Genomic DNA, 16329 nt, shown 5'->3' on the forward strand with positions numbered 1-16329 from the left:
ATGGGCAGGGCACATTGCTGAGATATACCAGCAGTGCCGGATTTACATATAAGGTAAACAAGCTATAGCTTAGGGCACCACTCTCTTGGGGGCCCCCAAAAAAGTTAAAGGAAAAAAACCCACTGGATTTACATTTCCAAAATATAAGATTAAAAAGCAAATAAAACCGACATACAGCAACAGTTGTTTAGGCTTCTGTGATGTAAGTCATGGGCCCTGCATGCTAGCTTGCTCCCTAAAATATCACTGGTTTGCTCATTTCTATATATAGGGTGCCTACATTCTGCATGTGCAAATGGCTTTAGATACCTATTAGGTCCATAAATTATCATATAACATATATTCAACACAAAAAACTGTGGCAATTTTTTTGTTGGCAAAGGACAGCTGGATATATAAAGGGCCCCAATTACATTCAGTAGCTTAGGGCCTCATCAAACCTAAATCTGTCCCTGCATACCAGTCATAAGAACATAAGAATTCTGCTGGATCAGGCCAGTGGCCCATCTAGTCCCTCATCCTTTTCTCGCAGCGGCCAACCCGATGCCCCAGTGGGAAACGTGCAAGCAGGATCTGAGCACGAAAGCTCTCTCCCCTCTTGTGGTTTCCAGCAACTGGTATTCAGAAACGTTTCTGCCTCCAACTATGGAGGCCGAGCATCGCCATTGTGGCAAGTAGCCCTCAAGAGCCCTCTCCTCCATGAATTTGTCCAGTCCTCTTTTAAAGCCTTCCAAGTTGACGGCCATGGCTACCTCCTGTGGAAGCGAGTTCCATAGCTGAACTCTGTGTTGCATGAAGAAGGACTTTCTTTTACCTGTCCTAAATCTTCCAACATTCAGCTTCATTGGCTGTCCCCGAGTTCCAATATTCTAACAGGAGAAAAACTTTTCTCTCTACCATGAATAATTTTGTAATTTTCTACCATGTCACCTCTTACTCGCCTTTTCACTAAACTGTACTCTTTAATCCAGCACGAACTCACTCAACAAACAGAGTGGTTTCTTCCATCCTCACCTCTTCTGCGCCCTGTCCAGATGAGGGCTCCGTTTCCAGGTTTCCCACTACTAAAGTTAGCAGTTGTCTGGCCGCTGACTTCTGACCCCATGTCTGAGAGAGGACATAAAATGAAAAGGGTGTGTGTGGGGGTGCCAGCTCAAGTGCTTGAATCACAGCCCTGGGACACAGCCATGGAGTTGCTCCATTCCCTGGCCATAAACAGGCAGGACGTTTCAATTTGTCACAACTCCTATGGGATTCTTTGGTGCAAAAGCCATTTATTCCATCTTTGTGCACTGTGAGTGTGGGAGACACAGATTAAATTTGCTCGAGACAAATAGATTAACTATAAATAAAATTAGAGCCTGCAAAAGACAGCTTTTTACTTCATTGTAAATGGAGTTTCCTTGGGAACAAAGTTCCATTTTTTATTCTTCAGAGGCTATTCAAGTTGCAAGCATTTAAAACATAATATATTTTCCATATATATATATATATATATATATATATATATATATATATATATATATATATATATATATCACACACTAATTGGATTATATGCTGACAGCAATCGGTGGAGTTCAAATTAAAACTGCACAAATTTGCCTGTGAAGGAAGAAGAGCACCCTTACCTGCTACAGAGTCAGACCTTTGGTTCATAAAGCTCAGCATTACCTCCCTTGACTCGCAGAGGGGCAGGACTTTCCCCCAGCCTTTGTCAGGAGATGCCAGGGGTCTAACCTGGCCCCTTCTGCACACATGGCTCTTCCCAGCATCATTAAATATTTTTTATAAAAAACAAAATCTGCTGACAGATTAGTTGGGGGCAAATTTTTAGATAAACAAAATGTTCTTACAGTATATGAACTATCAGATTGGTAATGCTAAACTTGCAGCCCTGATGTTGTTGTTGTTTAGTCGCTTAGTCGTGTCCGACTCTTCGTGACCCCATGGACCATAGCACGCCAGGCACTCCTGTCTTGCACTCCCTCCCGCAGTTTGGTCAAACTCATGTTCGTAGCTTCGAGAACACTGTCCAACCATCTTGTCCAACCATCTCTGTCATCCCCTTAGAATCATAGAGTTGGAAGAGACCACAAGGGCCATCCAGTCCAACCCCCTGCCAAGCAGGAAACACCATCAAAGCATTCCTGACAGATGGCTGTCAAGACTCTGCTTATAGACCTCCAAAGAAGGAGACTCCACCACACTCCTTGGCAGCAAATTCCACTGCCGAACAGCTCTTACTGTCAGGAAGTTCTTCCTAATGTTTAGGTGGAATTTTCTTTCTTGTAGTTTGAATCCGTTGCTCCGTGTCCGCTTCTCTGGAGCAGCAGAAAACAACCTTTCTCCCTCCTTTATATGACATCCTTTTATATATTTGAACATGGTTATCATATCACCCCTTAACCTTCTCTTCTCCAGGCTAAACATACCCAGCTCCCTAAGCCGTTCCTCATAAGGCATCGTTTCCAGGCCTTTGACCATTTTGGTTGCCCTCTTCTGGACACATTCCAGCTTATCAGTATCCTTCTTGAATTCTCAAGAGTCTCCTCCAGCACCATGGAGAAATAAGACTTTTCCAAAGGTCCAGCTGAAGTCATGCATTTTTTAAATGTATTTATATGGTGCAGCCCTGATAAATACATTAAAAAATGCATGACTTCAGCTGGACCTTTGGAAAAGTCTTATTTCTCCATGTATATATTTTCTTTCTTTCTTTCTTTCTTTCTTTCTTTCTTTCTTTCTTTCTTTCTTTCTTTCTTTCTTTCTGGATTGCAATCTTTTTTTCTTTAGTATGCTTTTCATTGATTTTCTTACATGGTAAAAATTATACATTCCAAATAAGATACAGAAGAAACAAAGATTACCAAATAAACAAATATATATAAATCCTTAAATTCCTAAAGAATATATTTTCCTTCTATCCTGGTTAGCCATGATAAGGGACACATAATTTCTTTTTAAAAGAAAATCAGTTCTTTTTCTTTTTTTCTTTCTTTCTTTTTTTAAAAAAGCCAGCACAGTCATTTTGAAGCTCAGTGTGGCTCTTGACTGTAGCTGCCTCCCCTGGCAGATCCGTTTGCAAGTTCCTGCCGCGCTCTGATGTGCCCCTCATCATTTCAGACGCCCCTCGTCTGTTGCACACCTGGTCTAACTAATGGACTCCTTCCCTGGTGTCTGTCTTTCCAAAAAAAGATCTTTGAAAAGCACCTTCTCTCTAGTTCTGATGGTGTGACTTACCCAGCGAAATCACTAGGATCTTTTAAGGCCTCCTGAAATATCAGAAGGAAAATATATAGATTGACTTCTCTATATTCCTTTAAGTGCAGTGGAGTTGGGAGCTGATCTGTGGCTTAATTGGAGAAGACAACCTAAGCTTCAGTGAGCAGAGAATATTGATATTCCTGTCAGGATTCAAAATGTTAGCCCATTATGCTGTTACGGGGAATAATGCCCAATGCCAAATTTCATTCTATTGCGTTTTCTATAAAATATAATGGAAATACTAGTTGCAGGTAGGTAGCCGTGCTGGAAATGGAAATGGAAATATTGTTACTTAAGCGTCAAAGTATTTCTTGTCTCCTCCATTCTGAGTATGATTCCATTTTTGTATCATCAGTGATCATTGGCCCAGGGGATTTGATGAGATGAATTACATTTCACTGAGAATTCTGACAATCAGACTGTACACAAATTCTGTAAATGGGCCTTTGGTTTGAAATTAAAATTGTGTTTGTTTCACAGTGGTACACTGCATCTATTTTGTGTCAAACCACACACATTGCACACAAAAGATGATTCCTGTAGGCTATAAATAGCTTTATTATTCAAGCAAAATGGAAGTTTCAAATGTGATTTCAAGAACTGATTACATCCTTGTACAGAAATATAATTTCATGACCAGTCAACTTCCCTTCCCCCCTTTCTTGATGAATTATGTATATTTCATTCTCCTCAGAAAAATGAGTATATTAAAAAGAGTGGGTTTTTGTTATTATATTTTGTTACATAAAAGTATTTTCGGTGGATTATGCCTTGAATTTTTTAAATTGCTATATCTTTATTGTCTTACTAAACATGCACACTAGATCAAGCGATATGTACTTTCAACATGCTTTGAAGGCTTGCTGTTAGAAACATTTAGAATCCTAGGTAATAAAATGTGTTTGTCCTCATTCAGAGATCTCTGTGAAGTCAGATTTTTATGCACAGAGATCAACATTCTCATAGCAATCTGTCTGACTCAGGAGGTAATGGAGGAATATGTCATTGGGGGTGAGGTCAAACTATTGAAGCTTGCAGTGTCTGCTGTGGTTGTAGAAACCAATGCAGACACTGCAAATGTATATGAATTGGGGAATCCACTCTGGGTAGAGGCTTACCCCCAGTTTCTGTTGACCTGCTGGGTTCCCTCTGTAGTGTTCAGTTGGACAAAACATCAATTCGAGTTTCCTCCAGATTGTCATTTGTTTGATCTATCACTAAAGAGCGAGTTTTCCCTTCGACAGGAGCAGGCCAAGGGCAAAACCTCTTGGACCCATGCCAAAACCTCTTGGACCCATATTCTCCATTTCTCATCCGATAGAAGCCATGTTGAAGTCCTAATTCCTCTATTGAAGCAATTAGATTTCCTTTATATATCTTTGAATATAGTGCTCAAGCTCCATGACTTAACACAGAGCCGTAGCTTGGGGGGGGGGGTAGCCAGGTTTTTTGCCCAGGGAGTAGCCTCCAATGGAGCACCATTGGGGTTCCCAGCCTGTGTGTGTATATATGAAATGTCTGTGTGGGGTATATGTGCTCAACTGGGTCATTGACCCAGGTCAAATAAAGCCTAGGTTTGCCCCTGCTTAACACCATAGGCATACCTTATCCTCCCAAACCTTGCTTTGTTGCCTCTTCCTTGGTGAGCACTTATTATCCTTGGCTAGTGAGGTGAGATAGAGTTTCCCTGGCCTGCTGAGAAGCTTTGCTCACAGGGCTTTGCCTCACAACTGGACAGGAGTAACAACATGAGAATGGTGAACACCATGATCGTCCCTTTCCCTCTGCAAATCTTCATTGCTCAGAATCCCATGTCTTGTGCCACGCATGGGTGGTCCAGGGTCTTTGAGAGTGGCCTTTTTGTGAGCCTTTGGGCTGTGGCATCAACTTCAGTGAAGGGATTTTGTCACTCATTGGGTTGCTAATCTCAGCCTCGGTTTATGCAACATGGGGATTGTTGAAATAATGTATTTGAAAGTGCTTTGAATGCTCCAAAACACTCCCTTCCTAAATACCTTTTTCTCATCGAGTGCAATAGAATATACTTCCTAGAAAGGATGCATAAGATTCCTGCTTAAGTCTTACCAATTCACTGCCTTGTCTGCCTTTTGACCTTTTCAAGGCTCATTTGATGACACAATTAACCTATTTCCCAAACTGAATCATTTCATCTGAGATTATAAAAAAAATGGCAAGCAATTTGATTACAGCAAATGAAGGCACACAGTCGCCATGGCATAAATCATTATGGGTAGTTAAGGATTTGTCTTTGTGTTTTTCAGTTGTATTTCCCCTCTTTTGACAGGATAATGCATGCTTCGTAGCAGTTGCTTTCTGAATAGTGTATTTGTATAAAACTCTGTCATGGGAAATGGGCAATTAGCAGGCGGCAATGCTTTGTGCCTGGGCACACATGAAGATATCTCTCTCTTTCCACTACATTTCAGGTGTTCCACTTCCTGTTCTGGTCTGGTACAAGGATGCTGTCCCCATCCACAAACTGCTGAATCCCCGTTACAAGGTTTTGCTCAATGGGAGTCTTCAGATCCAGGGACTGCAGCCTGATGATTCTGGAATCTACCAGTGCTTTGCAAGGAATGATGCTGGAGAGATGCAAAGTCGCACCTTCCTGGCTGTGACTAGTACGTTTGGACCTACGTGGGGGTTGGGCAGGGGAGTTAGAGGAAGGTTTCTGGGGCACAAGGCATTAATCTTTCTAGGGCAGCCCAGTGGTACAGAGTAAAAAGAAAAGAAAAGGAGGTCAAGCTCACAGGGGAACCCCCAGAACAGTGCCTGGGGGAGGAAGGAGAAGATCCTTTCCTTGAGCAAGCAGAAAATGCTTACATTGATTGAACAATTATGTTTTATTCCACCCTAAGGCTTTCTCCAGGCCTCCTGGTGGAACTACAACACATCCTAGGGCAGCCTGCTCCAGCATAGTACCTTTTGCAGATTAATAATAATAATAATAATAATAATAATAATAATAATAATATATTATTTATACCCCGCCCATCTGGCTGGGTTTCCCCAGCCACTCTGGGCGGCTTCCAACCGAATATTAAAAACAGTACAGCATCAAACATTAAAAAACTTCCCTAAACAGGGCCGCCTTCAGTTGTCTTCTAAAAGTAAAATAGCTGCTTATTGCCTTGACATCTGCTGGGAGGGCATTCCACAGGGCGGGTGCCACTACCGAGAAGGCCCTCTGTCTGGTTCCCTGTAACCTCACTTCTCGCAATGAGGGAATCACCAGAAGGCCCTCGGTGCTGGATCTCAGTGTCCGTGCTAAATGATGGGGATGGAGACGCTCCTTCAGGTATACAGGACCGAGGCCGTTTAGGGCTTTAAAGGTCAGTACCAACACTTTGAATTGTGCTCAGAAACGTACTGGGAGCCAGTGTAGATCTCTCAGGACCGGTGTTATGTGGTCCCAGCAGCCACTCCCAGTCACTAGTCTAGCTGCCGCGTTCTGGATTTATTGCAGTTTCTGGGTCACATTCAAAGGTAGCCCCACATAGAGCGCATTGCAGTAGTCCAAGCGAGAGATAACTAGAGCATGCACCACTCTGGTGAGACAGTCCGCGGGCAGGTAGGGTCTCAGCCTGCGTACAAGATGGAGCTGGTAGACAGCCGCCCTGGACACAGAATTAACCTGTGCCTCCATGCACAGCTGTGAGTACAAAATGACTCCCAGGCTGCGCACCTGGTCCTTCAGGGGCACAGTTACCCCATTCAGGGGTAATAATAGTTACAGGTAGGTAGCCGTGTTGGTCTGGCGTAGTCGAAACAAAATAAAAAAATTCCTTCCAGTAGCATCTTAGAGACCAACTAAGCTTTCGTGTGCATGAAAAGCTCATTCCAATGACAAACTTAGTTGGTCTCTAAGGTGCTACTGGAAGGATTTTTAAATAATAATAATAATAATAATAATAATAATAATAATAATAATAATAATTCATGTTCTTGGCTTTCCAGACTCATCTGCTATACAAAACCAAAGGGGCACATTGGTTGTCAGAGGTGAAACATATTGGCATTATTTTCACCTCTCCCACCCCACTATGTGCAACCTCCAGCAAGGAACCCTTCATTTTTAAGCAGTGAAACCTCCCACAGATTCCGTCACTCACAATGACTGCCCTTAGAAGCTGTGGTTCTCCTCTGTCTTTAAACTGGGAGACCCCAAGTTTTAAAACAACAACTATTCTTTGGGTCTCTTGATGCATGTTTTTAATAATAATAATAATGTATAAATTATGTATAAATTACTTATGTATAAATAATAATAATAATAATAATAATAATAATAATAATAATAATAATAATAATAATAATTTATACATACAGCCACTCTGGGCGGCTCCTAACAGAATTAAAAGCACAATAAAACATCAAACATTAAGAACTTCCCTAAACAGCCTTCAGATGTCTTCTAAAAGTCAGATAGTTGTTTATTTCATTGACATCTGATGGGAGGGCGTTCCACAGGGGGGGCACTACCACCGAGAAGGCCCTCTGCCTGGAGATGTTAGCTCCATCTCCCATCAGCCCCGTGAGGCAGCACAGCCAATGGTCAGAAATGATGGCAGCCCTGATCCAAAACATTCAGAGGGCTCAGTATCCAGGAGGATTGGTGTAAAGTAAACAATGCTCCATTTAGTAAATAACATGATTTCCTGTTCAGATTTGGACCACTGTTTAGCAGAGGCATAGCTGGGGGGGGGGTGGCACAGGGCGCCACACCACAGGGGGCGGCACTTACCATATGGCCTGCAGTGAGTCTGAGCCACATGTCTCCCCTGGGAGTGACGAGGTGACTCAGCCGCCTGCAGGCTCAAAATAGCAGTGTGGGGCTTGCGTCCTCCCGCCATCTCCCCCACAGGGGTTTCCTGCGACTTGGGCTCACATGACTGGGGATATGGACCGTGGGACTGGTATTATTCTTGTTTTTAAAAGCTTAAACATAAAGGAACATTTCATGCAGCCCTTTTTCATATTAATAGCAGGCCATCACAGGGTACAATATTTCAATTCTTTGATTCAGAATAATAATCTTAAAGTAGCAATTTAAGGACTGTGGCCACAGTATTAGATCAGACGCACAAATAATCTTTCCCTGCTGCGTGTCCCTGGATAATGTGGCACCCTCTGGGAGTTTTTGAACTCCAGTTCCATCAGCCTCTGATGGCCTGGTCAATGGTCAGAGGTAATACAAGTCATCATCTAGAGGGCACTGTAGTGATCATTGAGATACAGCAACATATGCGTTATTCACACTTTTGCATAGTTAAGGGCCATTTATTGTGGGAATGATGTGGTAGTCTTCCCACGTTAAGGCAGAGCAGTATTACAGTTATGCAGCCTTTGCAACGTTTCATAAGTGGATTTAGAAGAACATATGCCAGCACAGTAATCCTGAAGTCATGCCAGAGAGAAGCTATTTTTAGTTGTTTATTCATTAATTCATTCCCATACATAACCTCCCCTCTCTTAAAGGATAGGGATGGCTTGCAGTATTCTAATAGTCTTTCCCCCTTGTTATCATATGTTCCCTTTTTAACCCTCCTTACACTTCTCCCTTCTAAGTCTCTGCCATTTTTTGTTTTGTTTTCACAAACAACAACAAAAATACTATCAAGTGTCCACCTTCTTACTCCCAGGAAGCTGCCTTATACCAAGTCAGACCCTTGGTCTATCTTGCAAATGCTGGAGATTGAGCCTGGGACCTTCTGCTTGGGAAGCAGATGCTCTGCCGACTGACAATGGCCCTACTCCTTTTGGTGCCACTTGAATGCACAGTTCCATATTTGCCCCACCCATATGCAACCTGAACAAACGCAAGCCTGTGCTTTTGTAGCTGATGTTAAATGAAGCCACCTTCACTTCTGTAATGGCATTGCCAAATCTGGTGGCCCCAGGTGCTTTCAACTACAACAGCTGTACTCCCATCAGTGTCCCGTCCCCCCCCCCCAGTCTTCATCTATGCTGTGATGGGTGCCATGGCCCCAAACATCTGTAGGGTACCAAGCTGGGGAAGGCTGTTCTAGAATACGTTGAAGGTGATAAGGAAATGAGGTCAGGAGGTCAATTCCACAGCCTGACTGACAAGTGGCAGCATCTAGAATGATGATTCTGTTGTGCGTGGAAAATGTGAACTTGGTCACTGCCAAAATGGATGAATGCCTGGTGGTTGCCTGCTCTGGTGACCTCCGCTTCACAAAAGATGGTTTGGTGGGGGAATGCGGAGAGATTCTCAGCTGGAGTTCGATTTAGGCATGATGGACGGATGCTTGGCTGCAGCATCTCCTTGCCTTGATGATTGGCACTGAGCTAAGTCGTTACATCTTTGCTAGGTTTACCTCTGAACACATATGGTACTCACATAAGGGCTGATATCTTTTCTGGGCAAAAGATAATGGGCAGGGGCTGTTTGATCTTGCATTGGAGATAGAAAGAATGAGGAATGAGGAAATGGGGAGGAGGACAGATAAAAATCAAATGGAGACCTTTTTTTGGCTTACATTTAGCTCTGCAAACTCATTTCAGGCTCAATAAGCTTTTCGTCTTATGTAATGGGGTTGAAAGCAAATAATTTTGTTTATTTCAATTTATCTATCTCCCCCCCCCCAGCTTTTCCTTTTTTTCTTCTTTTTACTTTACCACAAAGTCCTTTTGCTTCCACTTGTATGGAAACTGCTTGGAATTCATTTTTCATTTATCCAACAGCCCACAGTTGGGGAATTCCTAGGAGGTGAATAATGAAAAGCTACTGTCTCTTCTGAAAAAGTTTTCATGTTATTGTCGTCATTCCCATTACTAGTCTGATAAATACGGCTACAAAAGTCCACAAGTAGTTGAGAGATCTTTCAAGGAACTGATCCTTAGGAACAAACAAAATTTTATTCCAGATATTGCACCAACGTTTTCACGACTGCCGACAGACACCACCGTTACCGAAGGGATGACAGCAGTTTTAAGATGTGATGTCTCAGGAGCACCAAAGCCTGCTATTGCATGGAAAAGAGGTAAAGCCTTATTATTCTGTTGGGAAATCTCTCTAATTGCTGCTGCTCACCAAGAGGAATTAGCATAGCATTAGCTTTTTCATGCACTGCAAATCAGAGAATTGAAGCTGTTCTCACATGGTGTTTTTCAGGCAACCAGGTTTTGGCCAGCGGCTCCATTCAGATCCCCAGGTTCCTCCTCCTCGAATCTGGAGGGCTTCAGATAGCCCCAGTCTTTGCTGGCGATGCTGGTGACTATACCTGCTGTGCAGTCAACTCTGAAGGATTCCTAAATGCTTCCGCTGCTCTCACCGTGTGGAGTAAGGACCATGTTTGTTTTAGAGTTTCATATTAATCAAGGCTTAATCAGTTCTCATTGTGCCCTCAGGAAACCAATTACAACATTTCCATTTCATGGTGTGTATGTGTGGAAGGGAGGGGGTGAATAATTTAATAGAAATTATGTTTGTGGATTTTAGAGCTGATTTAGAGGGATCTACAAGGGAGAGTGTTCATTTGACATCTTTGCATTTCAAAATAGACATTAAGTTTCACCAAAGCCATCCTAATGTACACAGCTGGAGATATCTGCAGATTATTTCAGTAATTCATGCACTACGAGGCATGGCTGCCACCTGTACATTCTCATTTTATCGCCCTGATAACGTGCAACTGATACACACATCACAATGTGGCATGTGGTTGTAGGAGAAGCTAATAATCTCCATTGTAAGTTCCCTTCTGAACAGGCTACGCTGTATAGAATGCGCAGGCTGCCAGTTCATTTTAATGTCCTGCTTAAACCTTTTAAATTTGATTTAATTGCATCACACACTGTATGCACAGCAATGAGAACGAAACTGTTATATAACCCAAGGGGTAGAACAGAAAAATCCAGCACTCTCAGACATGGTGCTTAATGGTGTCTGATGTTCACACTTACCGTTTGACTCTTGTTCCTTGTACAGAAATCTCTTCTGGCATTATGGTGTATTATTGCTTCTGGAAAATGGGACTTTGCTCCCATTTTCCATTTATCTTCCTTTCTTGCACCTGGATTCAGCTGATGTGATCTGCGGCCTTTCCCTTTATATGTTGAGGCATTAAGGAGAACTTTTTGTGCCTTAATTACTCGCTGCAGTGACCTCCATTTCCTGGGCATATTTGAATGACGGGGATTTAACAACATTTGGGTAAATGTCATCTCTTAGAATCATAGAATCATAGAGTTGGAAGAGACCACAAGGGCCATCCAGTCCAACCCCCTGCCAAGCAGGAAACACCATCAAAGCATTCTTGACATATGCCTGTCAAGCCTCTGCTTAAAGACCTCCAAAGAAGGAGACTCCACCACACTCCTTGGTAGCAAATTCCACTGCCAAACAGCTCTTACTGTCAGGAAGTTCTTCCTAATGTTTAGGTGGAATCTTCTTTCTTGTGGTTTGAATCCATTGCTCCAAGTCCACTTTTCTGGAGCAGCAGAAAACAACCTTTCTCCCTCCTCCATATGACATCCTTTCATATATTTGAACATGGCTATCATGTCACCCCTTAACCTTCTCTTCTCCAGGCTAAACATGCCCAGCTCCCTAAGCCGTTCCTCATAAGGCATTGTTTCCAGGCCTTTGACCATTTTGGTTGCCCTCTTCTGGACACGTTCCAGCTTGTCAGTATCCTTCTTGATATTCTCTTATGTGTGTAGAATATTATGGAAAAGTTTGTGACTTTGGAGCCACTTGATCTGATTCTTCCTGTCTTTCTCCTCATATCTTCAACCAGCTTTGAAGTGGTCCAGCTAGCTTTTCAACTTTGAGCTCAGCTGATGTTCCACGAACCACATGTTGCACTTCTCTCTTGCAAAGCATCCTCAAGAGATACAGTTTGCATAGGAGAAAAGATGCTTCCCCTGTCAGTCATTTCCCCTCTGAAACTTCCTCCCAGTTGTCCTCTCTTCACCCCACCAATATTGTAGACCTGGATTTATTTGGGGAGGGGGTGGGATATGAAACTCTGTAACTCCAAGAGATAATTTCCAGGGACATTTTGCTATTCAAAGTTAAAAAAAACCACACATTAAGGGCCTGTGTAAGTATACAGTGCTTCTCTCCTGAAGGTAGTTAAGACACCAGGAGCTAGCCTTGGTCATACCTGCTTTCTACCCACTCTTTCCTCTCCCTGGACTGAATTATCTCTCCTGCTGCAATTGCAATTGAAGGAAATATTTTCATCATTAACATCATAAATGCAGCTAGTTCTTCTTAACCCAAGATCTGAAACTCACTTTGAGCTGTTGTTTCGGACTCCACTTACTTGGGAACTGTGGTTTGCATTTACCATGATTAGAAATCACTGTGACAATTTCCCTAAACTGTGGTTATGCTGTGAGTAGGAGAGTCAGTCTACAGCAAGGTGGGAGGCTGGCTCCTTAATCATGCTTAAGAGGTGGCTACTTGCCCTAACACATGACAAACACTCTGCCGTGAAATTTACTCTAGGTCTCTTTTTCTAATATTGCTGGGCCCCTGGAATTGGATTCCCGGGGGAAATTAAAGATGGGAAGGGGGTGTGATACTCCATTAAACTTTTCCAGTAAACACTGGCTGTGGAGAACTTTGCACTTTCACATATTTGCTAGAGGCAGGGGGATGGAGGAGCAGAAATTTTCTTGTCAGGAATGACAAATGACCTGGCTCGCTGCCTTCAGAGGCCAAACACCCAAGCCAAGATGGAAGTTGGCAATTTTACCTGAACTGTGGGTCGTGTTCTTTTCAGATCGCACTCTTATCGTTCGCCCTCCTGAGGACAGCACTGTTATTAAGGGAACCACCGCGATGCTGCACTGCGAGGCTGCTCATGACCCAAGAATTTCAATCAGGTTGGTGGTGTCTGCAGTTGCTTCTGCTGTATATTTGAACTTAATTTTACAAAACGTGGTCACCCTGTTTGGCGAGCTCTTTCCAGGCACCTGGTTTTGTGCTGGTATTCCCAGTGATGGCATCCTCTGAGGTTGCAGGTTGAGCTATTATTCATGTCAAGTCCTTTTTATTTCTCCACTTCAACCTTATATATTATTTACAATGAACTGCGTTCCACTTCATGACTTCAATACAACTACTCATGATTTACTGTCAAGGTTAATACAATATCAATAAAACTGACTTGTCAGAAGCTGATACTTAATGAGAATGAAACCCAAAGTGATTTGAGGGGATTGTAGGAACGTTTGCAGAGAGAGTCTTGAAAATTCCTGAAAGCATCCCTTCTGCTCTTGAACAAAGCGCCAGATCAGCCTCGCAGAAAGTACAATATCTCTCTAAACTGCCAGATTCTACAAGCAAGGAGTTAGAGGAATTCCCTCTCTGCTCCTTTGACAGGATGAGCATGTACATAAATGAAAGACAGGCAAATGAAAAGGGGAAAGGCCAATGAAGGATGCCACAGTTCCCTTTAGAAAATGTTAAACAACGGCATTTGTGTAAAAGAGAAAGGAAAGACATCTAGTCTTGCATTAAGCAGAGGATGGTATTTTAGAAGCTTTCTTTGCTGTCGCCACCCCCACTCCCCCCGTTAAGGGCTGGTAGGATTATGACTATGAGCTCTGCTATAGATGGTTTAGAATAGCTCTATTCTATTAATCATAACATTGAAATCACTTGTGGGAGAAAAGTATTAAATGGATCATGAATAAAAAATCAGGAAGGTTTAAAGCTAAGTATAATTAGCATTTGTATAGTGTATTTCAAGCATCAAAGATTCTTACATACAATTCCTCTGTATTCCTTACAACACCCTTGTATGGCAGGCCAGGGTATATTTTGTGATTTGTATGCTAAAGTAACCACTACTAATATCCTTCAAATTCACTGTTGTTGTTCTGTTTTGGGTTCTGCAATTTAAATTCAAATATATGCAGGAGGAAGCTGCTGTAGCCCTTGGTTATACATTTTGCCTGCCCACCCACCCACCTGTAAACTCTGACCCCAATCCACAGAAAATTGGGCCCAAGTATGCAGGGGCAAAGGCAAGAGGGGTACGTGGGAAGAAGGCAGATAATCGCCTTTCCTATGACATAGACTCAGTCTAAGAAACGTAGAAAGGAGAAAAAGAGCAGTGACAGGTCAGCGGTGGAGAGGCCCCCGTTAGTAGTACATCTATTTGCATTGTGTAAACCTCTTATTGTCATCTATGGTAAAATGTATTTTTTAAATGAAGTAAAACATGAGCTCTAAGTAGGTTTTCCAACTCTTGAAATATAAAATATCTGATACCTGACAGGTTCTGGGTGTGAAGCCAAGAGAAGGTTCAGGACTAGTTTCTGAAGGGTCTGAAAGCCTATTTTGGAGTCAAGCACAAAAGTTGTTTATTTGTGTAAAGTCTGCAGGTCAACAACAACACACACATCCAGCCGGGGTATGGTATGCCATTGCCCCCTTGCTTTTCTGTGATTCGAAAACAAACCAAGTACAGCCTGGGTCAGGCTGGCAACCATCACTTCAAACCTGCTTTGTTTAAAAAAGAATAAATGGGAAATTTGCCATTGATTTCTAAGGAGTAGGATTGCACCCTTCACCTTGAAGTACCGTACATTTTATTAGTCTTGCAGGATGTCAGACATTCCCTGCATCCAAATGAGCCCTTGGTGAAGGTTGTGAGTGAGCATCTCTGTTCTACATAGTTATTTAGCTCTGTTTTTACCATATAATTTCAGCACTTGATATTTCATCATTTTTAACGAAATAGACAGCTGACTTTAACGGTCTGAAATACTGTGACAATCAGGTATGTTTGGAAGAAGGACAACGTTGTCATAAATCCATCTAGCAGCTCCCGAATCACCATGGAGAAAGATGGCACCCTTACCATCAGCCAGACATGGTCCGGAGACATTGGAGACTACACTTGCGAAGTCACATCCTCTGGAGGAAATGATTCCAGGGTGGCCCGCTTGGAAGTGATGTGAGTATCCCAGGGGCAGGCAGCTTTGAATGAAACTGCAAATGGTTGGCACCTCCCTCTTATTTTACTCCACTCCCCCGCAACTTTTGCTTTGACTTTTCAATTGTTATAAGAACCACAGCCAATTCCTTACTTTAGTACAATTGTCTCCAGTGGTATTTAAGCTTGAATCTGATTCACCACACTTAAGGTGTTCCCAGATCAGGGAAACTGGCTAGCCCAAAGAGGGCCAGCCCAAGCAGTTTATGACTGCTGTGGTTTTCCAGACTCCCTCTCATGAGCCTGCTTAGAACATGCAGTTCAAGGTAATTCATTAGGCTGAGTCCCAAGCGCCAGTCATGAGCTTCAAGCCCTGGAGTCCCTGACCATGGTCTGGATTTGACCAGGGATTTCCTTAGAGAGAGCATTCCCCGTAGTAGCCCTACAGTTCTGGGACTCTACCTACTAGGTTCTGTCGCATCACCACAGGCCTTTGGGAAAGATCTGACCCACAACCAAACCCAACACCCACTCCATTCTTGCTGGCTTTTACTTGAAGGCTTAAAAAATAATAATGTTCTGCTTCCTTTTTGGTTTGGGAGTTTGTTTTAATTCAGGGCTGGACGTTTGGTTATTGTTTTCTGGCTTTTATTATTTTCCTGGTTTTCCCATTATTTTTTTTGCTTTCTGAGTAATTCATATTTTTGTTTTACACTTGTTTTGTACTGTTTATTTTTGTGGAAGCCGCCTTGAGAGAGCTTTTACTCTTCAAGGCAGCATATAAGCAGGTTTAAAATAATAATGATGAAATGCTTTGTTGAGACCTATGGAATTGAAAAGGGCCTGCACTGATTGTTCTTTCTTGGCTGAACTGATCCCTAAGCTCTGATGGAAGTGCAATGTGAGCGAGGCAGTCAGTCTTGTTGAGCAAGAGAAGGTGATATTCTAATATGACTGACGCTTAGAGTAAACCTGTGTACTAATATTTTTTGGAAAGCCATCTGTTTCTGCCAGCTGCTTGCACCTAATCTTTTCCCGGAGAAGATGCCCGAGGCTGCTTCTTCAGCCCTCCTGTCTAACGTGCTCATTTCTGAGATTTTGTTACATCCATCTTGGTTTC

At 42.6% G+C, this 16329-nt stretch overlaps 1 protein-coding gene across 4 annotated transcripts in view; it reads left to right on the forward strand.

Annotated features, from left to right (window-relative positions):
• Positions 1 to 16329, forward strand: part of SDK1 (sidekick cell adhesion molecule 1) — a 584684-nt gene that overhangs the window by 363925 nt on the left and 204430 nt on the right. For all 4 annotated transcript variants that reach the window (XM_035130977.2, XM_035130978.2, XM_035130979.2 and 1 more), the window contains exons 9-13: positions 5715 to 5909; positions 10179 to 10295; positions 10427 to 10594; positions 13047 to 13149; positions 15054 to 15230. In XM_035130977.2, coding sequence (XP_034986868.2) covers positions 5715 to 5909; positions 10179 to 10295; positions 10427 to 10594; positions 13047 to 13149; positions 15054 to 15230 — 760 coding nt within the window. The remainder of the gene's footprint in view (positions 1 to 5714; positions 5910 to 10178; positions 10296 to 10426; positions 10595 to 13046; positions 13150 to 15053; positions 15231 to 16329) is intronic.

Source organism: Zootoca vivipara, chromosome 14 (genome assembly GCF_963506605.1).
Source record: "Zootoca vivipara chromosome 14, rZooViv1.1, whole genome shotgun sequence".
In the NCBI taxonomy this organism is placed as follows: domain Eukaryota; kingdom Metazoa; phylum Chordata; class Lepidosauria; order Squamata; family Lacertidae; genus Zootoca; species Zootoca vivipara.